At 26.1% G+C, this 16,681-nt stretch overlaps 3 protein-coding genes and 1 pseudogene across 3 annotated transcripts in view; 1 reads left to right on the top strand and 3 right to left on the bottom strand.

The window, feature by feature from the left end:
• Window positions 1–16,681, top strand: part of LOC145961090 (uncharacterized) — a 146,295-nt gene that overhangs the window by 68,488 nt on the left and 61,126 nt on the right. The window lies entirely within an intron of this gene.
• Window positions 349–3,633, bottom strand: LOC145960305 (odorant receptor 4-like; the record flags this gene model as incomplete). The annotated part of the gene is made up of 6 exons (XM_083079664.1): window positions 349–490; window positions 1,669–1,824; window positions 1,884–2,003; window positions 2,225–2,324; window positions 2,677–3,157; window positions 3,357–3,633. Coding segments are annotated over 6 exons (1,188 nt in total), but the record flags the coding sequence as incomplete, so codon positions are not given.
• LOC145960298 (odorant receptor 4-like) lies at window positions 5,729–9,434 on the bottom strand. Its single transcript, XM_083079657.1, has 7 exons — window positions 9,419–9,434; window positions 7,630–7,899; window positions 6,974–7,445; window positions 6,663–6,762; window positions 6,277–6,396; window positions 6,063–6,218; window positions 5,729–5,859 (listed from the first exon to the last, which is right to left on the bottom strand). Exons 1-7 carry the CDS (start codon window positions 9,432–9,434, stop codon window positions 5,806–5,808), a joined length of 1,188 nt encoding a protein of 395 aa, XP_082935783.1. The 3' UTR covers window positions 5,729–5,805.
• On the bottom strand, window positions 11,181–16,015 carry LOC145960302 (odorant receptor 4-like; annotated as a pseudogene).

The raw sequence follows: 16,681 nt of genomic DNA, 5'->3' as shown, positions 1-16,681 counted from the left end.
CTTAAGTGGAAATTTAATTCTTGAAATTATAGATTCTGAAAAATTATGGATTCTAAGAAATTATGGATTTTGAGAAATTACCTTTTCTGAGAAAAAGAAAAAAACAATTTTTTACTTTTTGTGTTTACCTTTCTAATTTTTTTCTACATTGCCAGGTGTAGATGAATAAATAGCTCCCCAGACAGCATAAAAAGGCCAAAAGATGTCTTAAAAACATCTAAAAGACTTTAAGACGTCTTTAAGTCGTCTTTAAGTCGTCTTTTAGATGCTTTTGTACATGTGTGCTGTCTGGGTCATTTTGTTGCGCACACAGGCATATATTTATTCAGCAAAAGTTATGTTACAGATATATATGTATAAATCTGTTTATTGAATCATTAGAAAACAGACAGTAATGAATCATGCGCAATTAGTTCGATTTTTAATGTTGTTATTTTTAGTCCTTCATTGTTAGCAACGCAGATAAGTATCCCATTGATGTTTTTACCGTCTAAACAAAATAAAAATTAAACATAGTTTTATTTTTAGAAATTAAGATAACAGTGTGGATCATTTAAAATATGTATAAATGTATATATATATATATATATATATATATATATATATATATATATTTCACATATGTGAAATATATTTATAATAAATCTAGTATTTCTCCATCTAATATTTTATTTTTTTATTTTAAGATTCAATATATTTCACTAACAATTCAGCAGAATTCTCTATTCAACATTTCACTGTTTAAGATATATCTATAAATGCAATATAAATTTCATCTTTATTTCTATATAATTTCATTTCTATAAAATTTTTAAGCATCTTCATAAAATTTTATAGTTAGGCTGTAGTTAAATTAGAATTTAAATTCTAGGTTATAGTTAAATTAGAATTAAAATTCAATTAGATTAGATAAGTTAAATTGAACTTATGTATTAAATATATATTAAATTAGAATTAAAATGGTAATTTTAGTACTTTGTACATGAGAAATTGATTAATTTAATAAGTTTATACAAATATCAAAAGATGTATTATACACCAAGGATTTAAACAATGAAATATTAAATATATGTGAAAAAAATTGTCATGAGGATGAATTATCTTACACAAGAAATAATTAGATGAAAAAATGTCGGACGGGAAAATGACAAATAATGAAATATTTATAAACAAATTTTAAGCACGCGCAGAATGCGCTTTTGTTATAATTTTTTAAAATTAAAATTTATATTAATTTGTACTAAATGTTTCATTCTATATTCGCATGTTATAATATCAATATCTCTACAACGAAGCGTTTACAAACATATTTTTAGATATTTCTTATTATTTCTTTTATTTTGACATTTTCAACTTAGATTGTATATTTAATAATTTAAACCGAAAATATTTTGTATATTTAATATTTAATACACACACGCACAGATATATACACGCACTATATTTAAAATATTTTGAAAATAAGTGGCCAAACAAAGGGATCTTCTTTTATCATGTAAGATATGCGCGCACGCACACGCAAGATATATGTTTCTACAGTTTGGTCTTGTATTTCTAAAACATACTCTCTGCATAATAAAACATAAATAAAATAATTATTTATTTTATGAACTAAAGAAGTAAATATTTCTGTCTGAGAAAAATAAATCGAGTCTTATAGATACTTACTGTTCCGAACATTTCTATCGAAAAAGCTCCGAATTTTCCAGCTGTTAATCTAAGCGGAATTGTAGATCCATGTACGATAAACATTAAGATCTTTGCATCTTTGGCCGGTATATTATACCACTTGCATTCATATACGCCATACGCTATACTGGTGCTCTGAAAATTATATTTTTGTTTTGCACACAAATCGTGTTAGTATACAATAATTGTCTTACCTCTGTTAAAAGTCTTTCAGCCGAATAGCAATAAATATACAAATGCGTCAGCACAAGAGTGATATAAAATGTAAGGAAAGCTATTTTGATAATAGATATATCCAATTTGTCTGTTATTATCTACAAATTAATATGCATTTTTCAAATATTTGAATATGTATAATAATATAATTATGCCACAATATTTAAGTTAAATGTATTAAATGTGAAAAAGGTTTATAATTTTATATATATATATATATATATATATATATTCTTTTTCCAATCTTTTATTACATGATATGCGAATATTCAAATAAAATGAATGTAAAACATACTTTTATATAAATCGTTTTACTTACTGTGTAAACTTGAAAAGTTTCAAAACACAGTTGAAAAGTAGCAGCTAACATATGTACAAATAACACTGCGCTGTAACAGTCATCGACTGTCTTGGCAAATCTTTAAAAAATGTTTTATTCCTTATATATATTGTATACATATATATGTATATACGAATCTTATAATAATTTAATTATAATTTTAAATTTAATATTTAATTTTTTATTCTTTTCTATACTTCTGATCTAAATCTGATTCAAATTTTCGACATTTAGGATCATATATTATAAGTCCTTAAAAAGGTTTTTATTAAAAAGATATTGTTTGTAAGATATCATATATGCTTCTTCTTATAGAAAAAAAACACAAAAATATTAAACTTAATATTTAAATATTTCATAATTAAGCTACTATTAATAAATAAATACTTATAAATGTATCTTTTAATTTCATCAGAAGTCCTTCAGCGTACCTGATGAGATGTTGATGTCGTATAGCAATCGCAGTTAGACCTTCTTTAAATTTCGAAGATGATATGGATCTATTGGCTAATTCGCTAACGAGATTGTTAAGTGTCGTCCGTAGGTTTATCAGCTGTGCACATACGTGCAACAAAAGTATCGAGACGAAGCAATCAACGGTACAATTGATGACGGCTGAATATACACCGCCGGAAAGTTGAATGAAAAAAGTGATTTCATAGTTTGGACTCTTCTGAATGTTGTATGGATATGCGAACCGATATACCAAACTACGTTGCGGCAAATACATATTTCGATAAAACTTTATGAGATTGAAAGATACATAAAATGTTACTGTGCATGTTGCAGCCAGGCAACATTTGAAAGATAAACTTCTGCCGCGTCTCGCAATATTCAACATTGCATCTCGTTCCCAACTATTCCTCGAAGTTCTCCAATCGGTTACGATCGATGTCATCAGTGTACGAAGTGCTTCCATCAGATTAAACGTAATAAATATCAGTATAAATTGCAAAGCAAATCATATAATAAAATTCTATAAAAAGGACTGTTGTACAATGACACTCTTAGACTTGAAGAGAGAGAGAGAGAGAGAAGTACACCTTTATATTTATTTACTGACGATAAAGATTAATTTACGTATCTTTATCGCCGTAAAACATTAACTTACTTTCCCCATGATACCAAGTAGCAACTAACTTGCATAATGCCATCAAGCTAAAGTTGGCGGAGGCTACGTACTCTACCATCCGACCCACATCACCCCAAGCACGAATCATATTCGTCAATTGTGGCACGATCACATAAAGACTCAAAATACAGGTAACGATCATGAATCTTATATTCGGTCGAAAAATATTCAAAGAGACTTGTGGATCGGGCCAAACGCCTAATAACCACAAACATTGACGACTCATGGTAAATGCATAACTCAAATCTAAGGAAAAATTCAAATTTTATAAATAATATCATCACTGAGAGAATGTTAAACAAATCAAATAAAATGTTTTTATTTTGAATTATTTTTTCTTTCTTTATATATGTATAATTATTTATTAATAATTAAATTAAATTAAATTTATTAATTATTTATTAATATGAGTTTATGAACTACTAATATTTATTTATTCACGTTTTGAATTCATAGCAGTGACAGGAAATTTTTATTATATTTTGCTTATTGTAAAATACTATAAAAATAACAATTAACTTTAGGATTATAAGTTGATTAAAAAATAATAATGTTGATAAATAATTAATAAAAAGTAGAATGATATCATTTTGTTGAAATAAAGTTTTTATATGTTTAAACAATAATTTATTTGTGCTTTGAAATACACTATTTTTACACACACATGTACAGTTTTTATCTTATGTTCTCTTCGCTTAAAGTGTAAATCTTTTTCGCAAGAGGGATGTATTTCTGCAAGACTTTTACATTATCATCCTCTGAAATAAAATCGGTGTTTCAATTTTATTTTCATTTCCTAGAAGTTAAACTTTTCTACAATTCTGCTTATATGAGAGGAAACAAAGAACGATTCATTTGATTCAACTCAGTCAGTTGATTTATGCACCATGCAGTACAACTTTGCAACTAAAAAACATGTCTATCCTACGTTCGAAAGCAAACATTTTTTGCGGACATACAAAGTTTAATATCAACTTTGAAAAACTTTCATGGAGAACATGAAGTTTTAGAAGTGTATATAGACGTCTGCAAATAAACCATAATTCTTACGAGTGTTTGAAACAAAATATGAATTGTAAGAACGAAATGTTCTCTTTATTTAATAAATAATCTTTAATTATGTAATTATTATTATGTATTATTTTCTTCTGCATATTTTTTAGTTAATAAACTTTTAATAAAGAATTAAATAACAAAAACAAGATAATCACTTTAGGCGAAGAAATATTTTTTTATGTTAACAACATATATATAAGTACACATATGAAATAAAAATAAAATATTTCAAATCAACACACACAAGAGCATAAACTCAAGAGAGAAAATATTAAACACAACACATATCTTCCGATACATCTGCTGTAAAATAACATATAATAAAAATAACATATCATATAAAGCAAATTACTTTGTAATGTGTACACTTTTCGTAAATACTCGTGGATGATATTTGGTGATAATTAATCTTTCCTAGAGTTTTTTTATAGAAGTTTAAGTTACTGCACACATGTAGACACACATTAACATAAAAAAACTTGTGATTTTTATATTCTACTACATTACATAACTATTTCACATAAAACGATTATAATTTTAGCAAAAAATATATGAATTTTTGCCATTTTTCGGAAACATATTCTACCTTTATTGACATTCATTGGTGTTCACAGAGCAAAAATTATATTTAGACTGAAACGCTCTTCGTGATTTTATCAAACTACCATTTCGCGCTTGCTCAGTACACAAAGAATAAGCCGCTGCCATCTCTTTAAGCCTTATCGAACAATCGATAATGACACGAACATATAATTACTGTTGAATCAGATAAGTGTGGAGTACTTACTTTTTGATTATGAGTTAGTTACTTATTCGCTGAATATACTCGCTTGTGAATGTATCTTTCTTTAGCTTCTTTGCTCAAGATCTATATGTTATTAAAGTAAAAGCAGCCCAGATTAAAATAACATGCATATAATAAGAAATATTTATTTACAGCCATAATATCTCGTATAAAAAATAGAAATATATATAAAGATTTAAATAATTAACTAAAATCGAGTGGTTTTATGTGCAAAAATATATCGGAGATACAACATAAATTTTTTTCTTATAGGCGTTTCTTTTGAGAAAATTAATTGTTAAAATTAATAACATATTTTCATTCTTTTCGTTGTAAAAAATCTGTAACAACTTTTTGTGATATATTTATCTGTGGACTAAGACTATTCTTTTCTTATCTTACAATCAATTTTCTTCAATTTTTTTTTCAAATATTAATAAAGAAGAGGAATAAATAAAGAACTTCATTGAATGCAAATGTATATTTATTCAGTAAAAGTGGTGTTACAGGTAATAAATAAAAATTTGTTAATTACATTATTCGAAAATCGAGATATAATTAATTATACAGAATTCAACATTATTTTCTTTACTCTCTTATTGTTAATAACGCAGATAAATATCCCATTGACGTTTTTACCGCCTAAATAAAGTAAAAATTATAGATAAAATATTAAATTTTATTTTGATAGATAATAATAATGTAATAAATTATCGTATATAATATATACAAAGAGAGAAACATATACATGATATTTAATGTAAAGCAAAAATAGAATTAGATAGTTTCGTATAACGATATTGCATGTAAAGTAATATATTTTCTATTGTACATATATATCTTACTATTCCAAACAATTCTAATGAAAAATTTCCAAATTTTCCAGCTGTCAATTTAAGCGAAATCGCAGATCGATATACGATAAACATCAAATCCTTTGCATTTTTCGCTGACATATTGTACCATTTGCATTCATACACCCCATACGCCATATTAGTACTCTAGAAAAATTACATTTTTGTTTTACATAAGTAACGTTGACGTAAATAATTTGTTTACCTCCGTTAAGAGTCTTTCAGCGGCATAACAATAAATGTATAATTGTATCAACACTAGTAAGATATAAAATGCGAAAAAAATTATTTTTATAAGAGAAACGTCCAAATTATCAGTTATCATCTAAAAAAAATAACACTTTTTTAATGTAATAGTTGTAATAGTGATAGCACATTATGTCATATAATTTTAACGCGATGTATGTTATATATATACAATATATATATTATATATCATAATATATATAATATATCTGAAAATAATTTGTTTTTATAAAGTTTCATATTTAATTTTTTATTTGATTTTATTAAATTGTACATATTTATTTCTTCTGTAAAATAATATAAAGATTGCACACACACAGACATACATGAAATTGTTTCGCTTACCGTAAAAATCTGAAAAGTTACAAGACATAATTGAAAAGAAGCACCTAGCATGTGTACAAATAATACTGGACTGTAGCAATCATCGATCGTTTTTGTATTCCTTGAAAAGTAATACATTACATATGCATATGTTATTAATTTATTATATATGTATTAATTAGAGAAGTTCACAATGTAGAAATCTTCAAAAAATGTTATTTTAAATTTTGAATTTATAAAATAAAATTCATTATATATGAAATAATATTCTCCTTCTTATCATATAAATACTTTAAAATATTACATGATGCATTGAAAGTTCCTAAGTATACCTTATTAGATACTCGTGTCGTATAATAATTGCAGCTAGGCCTTTTCTAAATGTCAAGGAAGATATAGGTCTGTTGTTTAATTCGTCGATCAAATTATTGAGTGTAGTTCGTAGATTTATTAGTTGCGCGCACATATGCAAGAGGAGTATCGAAATGAAGCTGTCGACGCTATAGTTGCTGAAAATTGCATACGTACCGCCGCAAAGTTGAATAAAGTAGGTGATTTCATAATTCGGACTTTTTTGAATGTAATCGAAACGGTAGATAAGGTATCGTCGAGATTGGTGAATGTTTCGAAAGATACTCTCAATACGTGCATAATGAGCAGCTGTGAGTGTGCCCATTACAATTATGAAGTATCCAAAAGACAAACTTCTGCCACTTCTAGCTAGCTTTAACATTGTTTTTTGTTCCCACTGACTCTTCGAAGTGATCCAATCCGTCATAATCGATGCAATTAGCATTCGAAGTTCTTCCAAATTAAAGATAGCTATATTATTACTGATATAAATGTAAAACAAATTATTTTTATATAAAAAGAATTGTTATGTACACTGGCAGTCTTAATTTTCATAAGGATAATTCAACATTAATATTTGTATTATAATGAAGACAAATCTAGTTTCCATTTCTGTTGCTACAAAATAAAAACTTACTCTCTCCGTGATATCTGGTAATAATCAGTTTGCACAATGCCATCAAACTGAAATTAGCGGCGACAAAAAATTCGACCATACGACTCACGTTACCCCAAGCACGGATCACATTTATTACTTGCGGGGTAAATACATAAAGACTCATAATACACATAGCAAGCATGAATCCTACTTTCGATCGATGAAAAACGTTTAAAGGGACATTTGGATCGGGCCATATGCCTAATAACCTCATACATTGACGGCTCGTTGTAAAAGCGTAATTCAAATCTGACAAATTATTCATATTTTATAAAAAAATATTATTGCTTATAATGACAATTTAGAAGGAAATATTATTTTTCTTTAAATATTATTTATATAAATTTCTTTTTTTACATGTGAATATTTTTATATGTAAATTTATATTTATTAAATGTAATCGTTAATTTATTGACAAAACCTCAAAACTTTTTCGATTTTTTATCCATATTTTATAGTTACACATAATTTGTTCATCATTACAATATCAACGATTTTTGGCATTTTTAATAAAACTGCATTTAGAAAATCTTTATAATGCTATGTCTTATAAGTAATGCTTCATTTTGCTTGATGTCATCGTTGTTGTCTTGTATAACTCAGAATACATGTATATATGTATATAAGACAATATATGTATATGCATATATAATATACAATTTTATATATACGTAATTATTAATATATAATAGTTTTAAGCAGCTTTATATGCAACAACTTTTTGTAGTTTATTGTAAATACCTGTAAAATCATGGACACTGTTACAAAAAAAACTATATCAAAAAGAATACAATTTATTTGTATATTAATCTTTATATAAATCTTTTAAATTTACTGACATTTATGAATGTAATATGATAAAAAATTCTTTTTATTATTTCCTAAGGAAGTTTATATTCGTAATATATATATAACGAATATTAATTTTGATAGATAACAAAATAAATAAAATAATATTATTCTAGTACATATATATTATTCTACTACAACAAGATTGAAAATTATTTTAGCAATAATGTAGCTTTAAAAATCTCTCTCATCACAAAATTTTCTTTTGCTAGATTTTATATTAATTTACTGATATGAGAAATTGTTTTAACTATTTTTTAGTTTTCGAAGAATTTTATAATCTTTGATAATTCTATTTAAATGTGAGAACAAATATTAGTTGACTGATACACATGTAAATCAATCATTTCATGTATATGTCATGCCCAATGTTACTACTAAAAAAAAAAATGATACAATCTCAATATCAAAAGTAAATTTTTTTTGCTGATATACAAAGTTCAATATCCATTCTAGCAAACTTTCGTGAAATATGAAGTTTTATCGAAGGTCTATAGACATGTTGAAAAAAATTACGAGATTTGCAAGCCTCTGCGACAAATTAAGAAAGAATTACTCTCTTCATTTAATATAGAGAATTGTTAAATATATGCAAATATTATTATACATTTAGCATTGATCAATTTATTTAATAAGTAATTAATTAATTAAATACATAAGCAATTTTTATTTATAAACACTTCCTTAATTTTATTTTTCTAATTTAAAAAGAAATTAATGTAATAATGTATTAATTATATTAGAAATTTTTTAATAAAATTTAACTGAAATGCAAATCTCTTCAATTCTTATTTATTCAGACAAAGAATTTAATTTTGATAAACTTGATATACAACGATTTTGCATATAATGCCATTATATATTTTTAGAGAATATTGTAATGCGAGCAAATTTGCTATTTTTCTGAGATATATTCCACCTTTGTTGGCATTCATTGATGTTCACTGAGTAAGAATTATTATTAGACTGTGTCGCTCTTCATGATTATACCAAACTCTCTTGATTTTGCGCTTGCTCAGTCTACACGAAGGATTTAACAACTATTATTTGCCAACATGTCTGTAAACTTCTCGAATGTAAAAGTACGTGTACTATGTAACTACCATGACAACTATGATGGACTGAATCATATATTATGAATATAGCATTTGCCTTTCGACTATAAGCAAGATAAGGGGATTCAAGTTTCAAATTATAGAGGATTTCAAGATGAGATTTACTCGAAACTCAACTTCAGAAAGAGAACATTATTTTATCAATGATTTCTCGTGCATTTCATAGCGATTTAATGATAAAATGATTATCATAAAGAAAGAAAAGTTTATACATACATACGCATAGTGTACAGATGCATAAGAATAAACAACAAAATGATGCTCCTTTAGAATATTATAGATATAAAATAGTCAAAGATAGAATGCAAATATTATTACAGAGGATCGAATTTATAATAAACGCTTTACGGATATGTCAATAGTGGCAAAATTTAAGAGAAAAATTTGTTTTTACAAAAATTGTCAATTTGTTTATTTGACACTTTAGAAAATCGACGCATGGAGTGTTACAAAGTTTTAATATATGTAAATAGTGTCAATATTAGTGAGATGTTGTTCTTTGATTAGTGTGCTCGTGAAAGCTGTTTTATGAAATTGATGTGTTAGTGAAATATTGTTCTTTGATTATACGATGTATTGTGGTAAAAAGGGAAAGTTGATCTTTGTATGATGTAGAGAATTCTATATAGCATTATCTAATATTTAAATTCTCCAATGAAGATTGTTATTTTGTAAGGTGAAATATGTAAATGTTTCTTAAATTAAATTATTTTAAACTATTTTATAATGTGTATCTCTCTCTCTCTCTCTCTTATTGTGTGTGCGGTACATATTTTTAATGATGCTAAAAACGGTGAATAAATTAATAAAATGTACAAAAAGTATAATATTAAATGATAAATGATAAAATTTAACGATAGATACGTATAGCATTATGATTTAATAAAAACGATTCTAAGAGATAAAATTACTCTTCATATATAAAGAGGCTTTTTACTTTTTTCGACATATCTCCAAAATTATTCGAGATATCAAAAAATGTTTTATACACAAGATTTTTATCATAAGAACCGCCGCTACTTACTACATAAATTATAAATTGTTTAAACTGTTTTTTAAAATGGATCATACTTTTATATTATAATATGTAGTCAAAATATATTTTAACAATAAATAAAATTGTTGGAGAACAATTTCAAGTTTACAGTACGAAAATATTTTATTTATACTTAATCTCTCGATGAATTCAATAAATGCATGTGTAATCTTAAACGCGCAATCTTAAATAAAGTTTATAATGGGTGAAAATGTCTCTGTAAATGTAAGATTGGATAAATTAAAATATATTAAATGTTCACTTAAACGATACATTGAAATTAAATAATTTCTATTCTTTAAAATTTATATTTTCATTTATAATCGTGTTTATAATCATGTTCAATCTTTTACATTATATAACACATACATTAGTCAACGAAAACAAATAAATAATTTTATTGGTTGCACACAAATGTATATTTATTCAATTGAAATGATATTACAGGAAGTGCATGTAAGTCTATTAATTATATTATTTGAAAATTGATGTAATCGGTTATATAGAGAATTAATTCCATATTATTTTCCTTACTCTCTTATTGTTAGTAACGCAGATAAGTATCCCATTGACGTTTTTACCGCCTAAATAAAGTAAAAATTATAGATAAAATATTAAATTATCATATATAATAGATAATAAGGAGAGAAATATGTACATAATATATAACATAAAATAAAAATAGAGTGAAATATTTTGAAGATTAAAACTAAAGAAATGAATACACTTTTGTATAACGATTGCATATAAATTAATATAGTATATAATATATTGCATAAAAGTAGTATATATTTTTATAGATATGTCTTACTATTCCGAACAATTCTATTGAAAAATTTCCAAATATTCCAGCTGTCAATTTAAGCGATATCGCAGATCGATATACGATGAACATCAAATCTTTCGCATCTTTCGCCGATATATTATACCATTTGCAGTTATACACGCCGAACGCCATATTAGTACTCTAAAAAAAATTATATTTTTATCTTATATAAGTAGCGTTAATGTAATTGGTTTACCTCCGTTGATAGTGTTTCAGCGGCATAACAATAAATAAACATATAATTGTGTCAACACGAGGAAGATATAAATCGTGAGAAATATTACTTTGATAAGAGAAATATTAAAATTATCTGTTATCATCTGAAAATAATACTTTTTTTATAAGTAATAGAATAGTAAAATAGCACATTATGTGGTATAGTTCTAATGTATTATAATATTATATTCTAAAAATGTTTTTTATCAAAATTCAAATTAAATTTTTTTATACTAAATTATTTATATTAAATTTTTATATTAAATTTCTTTTAATTAAATTCCAAATTTAAATATTCTAATATATTAAATGTTCTTAAATATACATGGTGGCCCACGTAAAGTGTTACAAATTTATATCTCGGAAACAAAACAATTTAGAGAAAAATGTTTCAGACAAAAGTTATATGGTTTCAAGGGGGGCATAAGATGGTGCCATTAATTTGACCTTGAAGAGTCACCTGAAGATCACGTGAAGGTCACCTCCAACTTTTTAAATGGGACACCCTATATGCTTTTGCATATTCTTGTAGCTCATCTCAAGAGCTTTCCAAAACACTATGATTAAGTTAGTTTTCATTAAGTACTTTCCGAGTGAGGCTTGAAATAATTTCTTAATTTTACATAAATCGTAAAATATCTTGTAAAATATTCATTTTTCGATTATCTTACTTTAATACTTTTATGTATAAAATAATGAGAGTAATCAATTGGTGTAAAGAAAACATACAGTTGTTTTTAAGAAAAAATATGGAATTGCTAATTGCAAATTACATACTTTTTCTTAAAAACAACTATGTTTTTTCTTTACACCAATTGATTCCTCTCATTATTTTGTACATAAAAGTATTAAGGTAGGATAATCGAAAAATGAATATTTTACTAGATATTTTACGGTTTATGTAAAATTAAGAAATTATTTCAAGGCTCATAACTCGAAAAGTACTCAATGAAGAAATACTTTATTATAGTGTTTTGGAAAGCTCTCGAGATAAGCTACAAGAATAAGTAATAAAAAATAGGGGGTTCCATTTAAAAAATTGAACGTGACCTTCACGTGACTTTCAAACGACTTTTCAAGGTCAAACCAATGACACCATCTTATGTTTCCCTTGAAACCATACAAGTTTTGTCTGAAACATTTTTCTCTAAATTGCTTCATTTCCGAGATATAAATTTGTAACACTTTACGTGGGCCACCCTGTATATTAAATATTCTTAAATATTTAATTTTTCTGTAAAATGATATAGAGATCATATAGTTTGTAAAATGATATAGAGATTATACATACACGTACAAATTGTTTCACTTACCGTGAAAATCTGAAAAGTTACAAGACATAAATGCAAAGAAGCGCATAGCATGTGCACAAATAATATTGAGTTGTAGCAATCGTTGATCATCTTTGCATCCCTTGAAAATTCGTACATAACATACTCATATATTATTGATTTATAATTAGAGAATTTTACAATGTAAAAATCTTTAAAAAAATGTTATTTTGAATTTATAAAATAAAAAAAATTTTTTATTTTTTATTAGCGAAACGGTGATTGAGGGGAGGAGCGATGAGTGTGTAGGCGCGCGGCGAAGGCTCTTCCCCTCTCCAATCACTGCTTCGCCGCGCGCCGCCATTATGTTACAATGAGACCGCCTTCACCGCCACGCACTTCTAGCCACGCGCATTGGCCGATTTTCTTTAATTTATTTCTCGTTAATTATTGCGAATATTGCATAACTGTACAAGACTTTTCTTCTAATTTTGAGCCAATCTACCTTAATTTTTTAAAGTCATGCTCACTTTCATGACACCCTGTATAATACTCTAAAAGTTCCCAAGCGTACCTTATTAGATGCTCGTGTCGTATGATGATCGCAGCTAGGCCTTTTCGAAATGTCAAGGAAGATATAGATTTGTTGTCTAATTTGTCGATCAAATTGTTGAACGTAATTTGTAGATTTATTAATTGTGCGCATATATGCAAGAGGAGTATCGAGATGAAGCTGTCGACGCTATAATTGCCGAGAACTGCGTATGCACCGCCGCAAACTTGTATAAAAGTGGTAATTTCATAATTTGGACTCTTTTGAATGTAATCAAACCGGTAGGGAAGGTATCGTCGAGGCTGGTGCATGGTTTGTAAGACATTTTCAAGGCGTACATAACAAGCAAATGTAATTGTACCCATTGCAGCTATGAAATATCCAAAATTTAACCTTCTACCACTTCTTGCTAGCTTCAACATTATGTTTCGTTCCCAATTGCTCGTGGAAGTCACCCAGTCAGTCATAATCGATGAAATTAGCAATCGAAGTTCTTTCAAATTAAACAAGGCTGTATTATTTACATTTATATTTATTAATATAAATGTAAAGCATGTTATTTTTACATAAAAAAATTATTATACAACAGCAATTTTAGACTTTACTTATGATAAATACAAATCTATTTGATATTTTTTGTTACAAAATAATAACTTACTCTCGCCGTGATATCTGGTAATAATCATCTTGCATATTGCCATCATGCTGAAATTAGCGGTGACAAAGAGTTCTACCACTCGACTTATATTACCCCAAGCTCGGATCGTATTTATTACTTGTGGGGTGAATACATAAACACTCATAATACACGTAGCAAGCATGAATTCTATTTTTGGCCGACGAAAAACATTCAAAGGGACATTTGGATCGGGCCATATGCCTAATAACCTCATACATTGACGGCTCGTTGTAAAAGCGTAATTCAAATCTGACAAATTATTCATATTTGATAAAAATATCATATTTTATAAAAAATATTATTGCTTATAATGACAATTTAGAAGGAAATATTATTTTCCTTTAAATATATTATTTATGCAAATTTCTTTTTTTTATATGTGAATATGATTTTTCATATTTAAATTTATATTTATTAAATGTAATCGTTAATTTATCGACAAAACTTCGAAGACTACTACTTTTTAAAACATATTTTATAGTTATACATAATTTGTTCATTATTACAATATCAACAACATTTTAAACATTTGTAATAAACTGCATTTAAAAAATTTTTTACAATGCTATGTGTTATAAATAGTACTCCATCTTGTTGTAATCAATGTCTTCTTGTATGTAATTCACAATCAGTATAGTATACGTTTATGTATGTATATAAAACATATTATTATATATAAAAAAGTTTATATTGGAAAATGAATATATCAAATTAAATACATAATTGATAAAATAAAAAAAAATAATATTATTTTATTAGGACAAGATTGATTATGTTTTTAACAATAATATAATTTCAAAAATTTCTTTACAAGATTCCTTCTTCCATAAGATATTGATAAAAAGTTGTTTTAATTATTTTATGGTTTTTAAGTTTTAAAATTTTTGATAGTTCTGTTCATATGCTGTGGAAGAAAGTATTAGTGGATTGATGCACATATAACTCATATGTCATGTCAATCACATATGAGTTATATGTGCATCAATCGACTAATATTTTCTTCCACAGCATATGAACAGAACTATCAAAAATTTTAAAACTTAAAAACCATAAAATAATTAAAACAACTTTTTAATATTTATGTCTACGTAATCTTACTATTAAGATCTAAATGTTAAGCCTTTCTTTTGATAGTGTATAAAGCTTTAATATCCACTCTGGCAAACTTGCGTGTAGCATGAAGTTCTATCGAAGGTCTATAGACTTCTTATAAAAAATTACGAGTTTTTAAACGTTTGCGACAAATTATTAAGATTGAATTATTCTCTTCATTTAATATAGAGATCTGTTACCATTAAACTGCAAACATTATTATATAATATTTGTCGTACAAAATATTTCTTATTTAATAAATGTTTAATAAATAATGTATTAAATATCAATCTGATTTATGTAAATCTGACTTATACAAATCTTTATGTACATTTTTTTATGTATCTTTACGTATTTTTATGTATAAAAAAAGTTACATGAGAAAAGCAATTTATTTAATGAGCAACTAATTAAATAAATGATTTTTATTTATAAACACATTTTTAATTTTTTTAAATTTATAATAGAAAGATTTTATATTAATTATTTCATCACGTGAATAATATATTTAGTAATGATTTCTAGCTATCGAGTTTTTTTTATAAAATTTAAAACCTGAAATACAATTCTCTTCAATTTTCACTTATTTAGAAAGAAAAGTTGATTTTGAAACTTGATACATATAATTATATTTTGCATATAATATATATATTTTTAAAGAATATTATAATGCGAGACAATTTGCTATTTTTCCATGGTGTATTCTTTATACCTTTGTTGATAGTCATTGATGTTCACTGAATAAGAATTATCGTTAGACTGCATCGCTTTCATGATTATATCAAACCTCTTGATTTTGCGCTTGCTCAGTACACGAAGGATTCAACAACTACCATTTGCCAATGTGTCTGTAAACCCTTTCGAATATAATAGTAATGCAATGTTGTACGTAACTACCATGACAACCACAACGGGCTGAATCGTATATAGTGAATACTGCGCTTGCTTTTCGACTATAAACAAGGTGAGGGGATTCGGGTTTCGTATTAGAGAAGATGGGATTTATTTGAAATTTAACTTGAGAAAGAGAACGTTATTTTATCACACACAGTGGCTTTCTGTACGAGCATTTGTGCTGCACTTCAAAGCGATTTTATGATGAAATAGTGATTACCACATGAAAAAAAAGATAATCAAGAAAAATTTAAAAGTTAATTAATATTTAATTAATCAACATACAATGTGTGTTGGGTGCATTAATAAGAATAAATAAAAAGAATGTGCTTCTGCAGAAATATGATGAAAAAAGAGAGAATGCAAATATTATTAGAGGATCAAATTTATTAAAAAATAGAACATCGACATGTTTAATGTGATAATTAAGAGAAAGAGAATAAATATACAAAAAATTATATAGAAAAAAATTGTTTTTATAAAAATTATAGTGTTGTATT

This window comes from Camponotus vicinus, unplaced genomic scaffold (genome assembly GCF_025532165.1).
Source record: "Camponotus vicinus isolate PSW18456_S1 unplaced genomic scaffold, iyCamVici1.0 SCAF_10, whole genome shotgun sequence".
In the NCBI taxonomy this organism is placed as follows: domain Eukaryota; kingdom Metazoa; phylum Arthropoda; class Insecta; order Hymenoptera; family Formicidae; genus Camponotus; species Camponotus vicinus.
The sequence above is the reverse complement of the archived record's forward strand: the minus strand, read 5'-3'. Positions and strand labels throughout refer to the sequence as shown.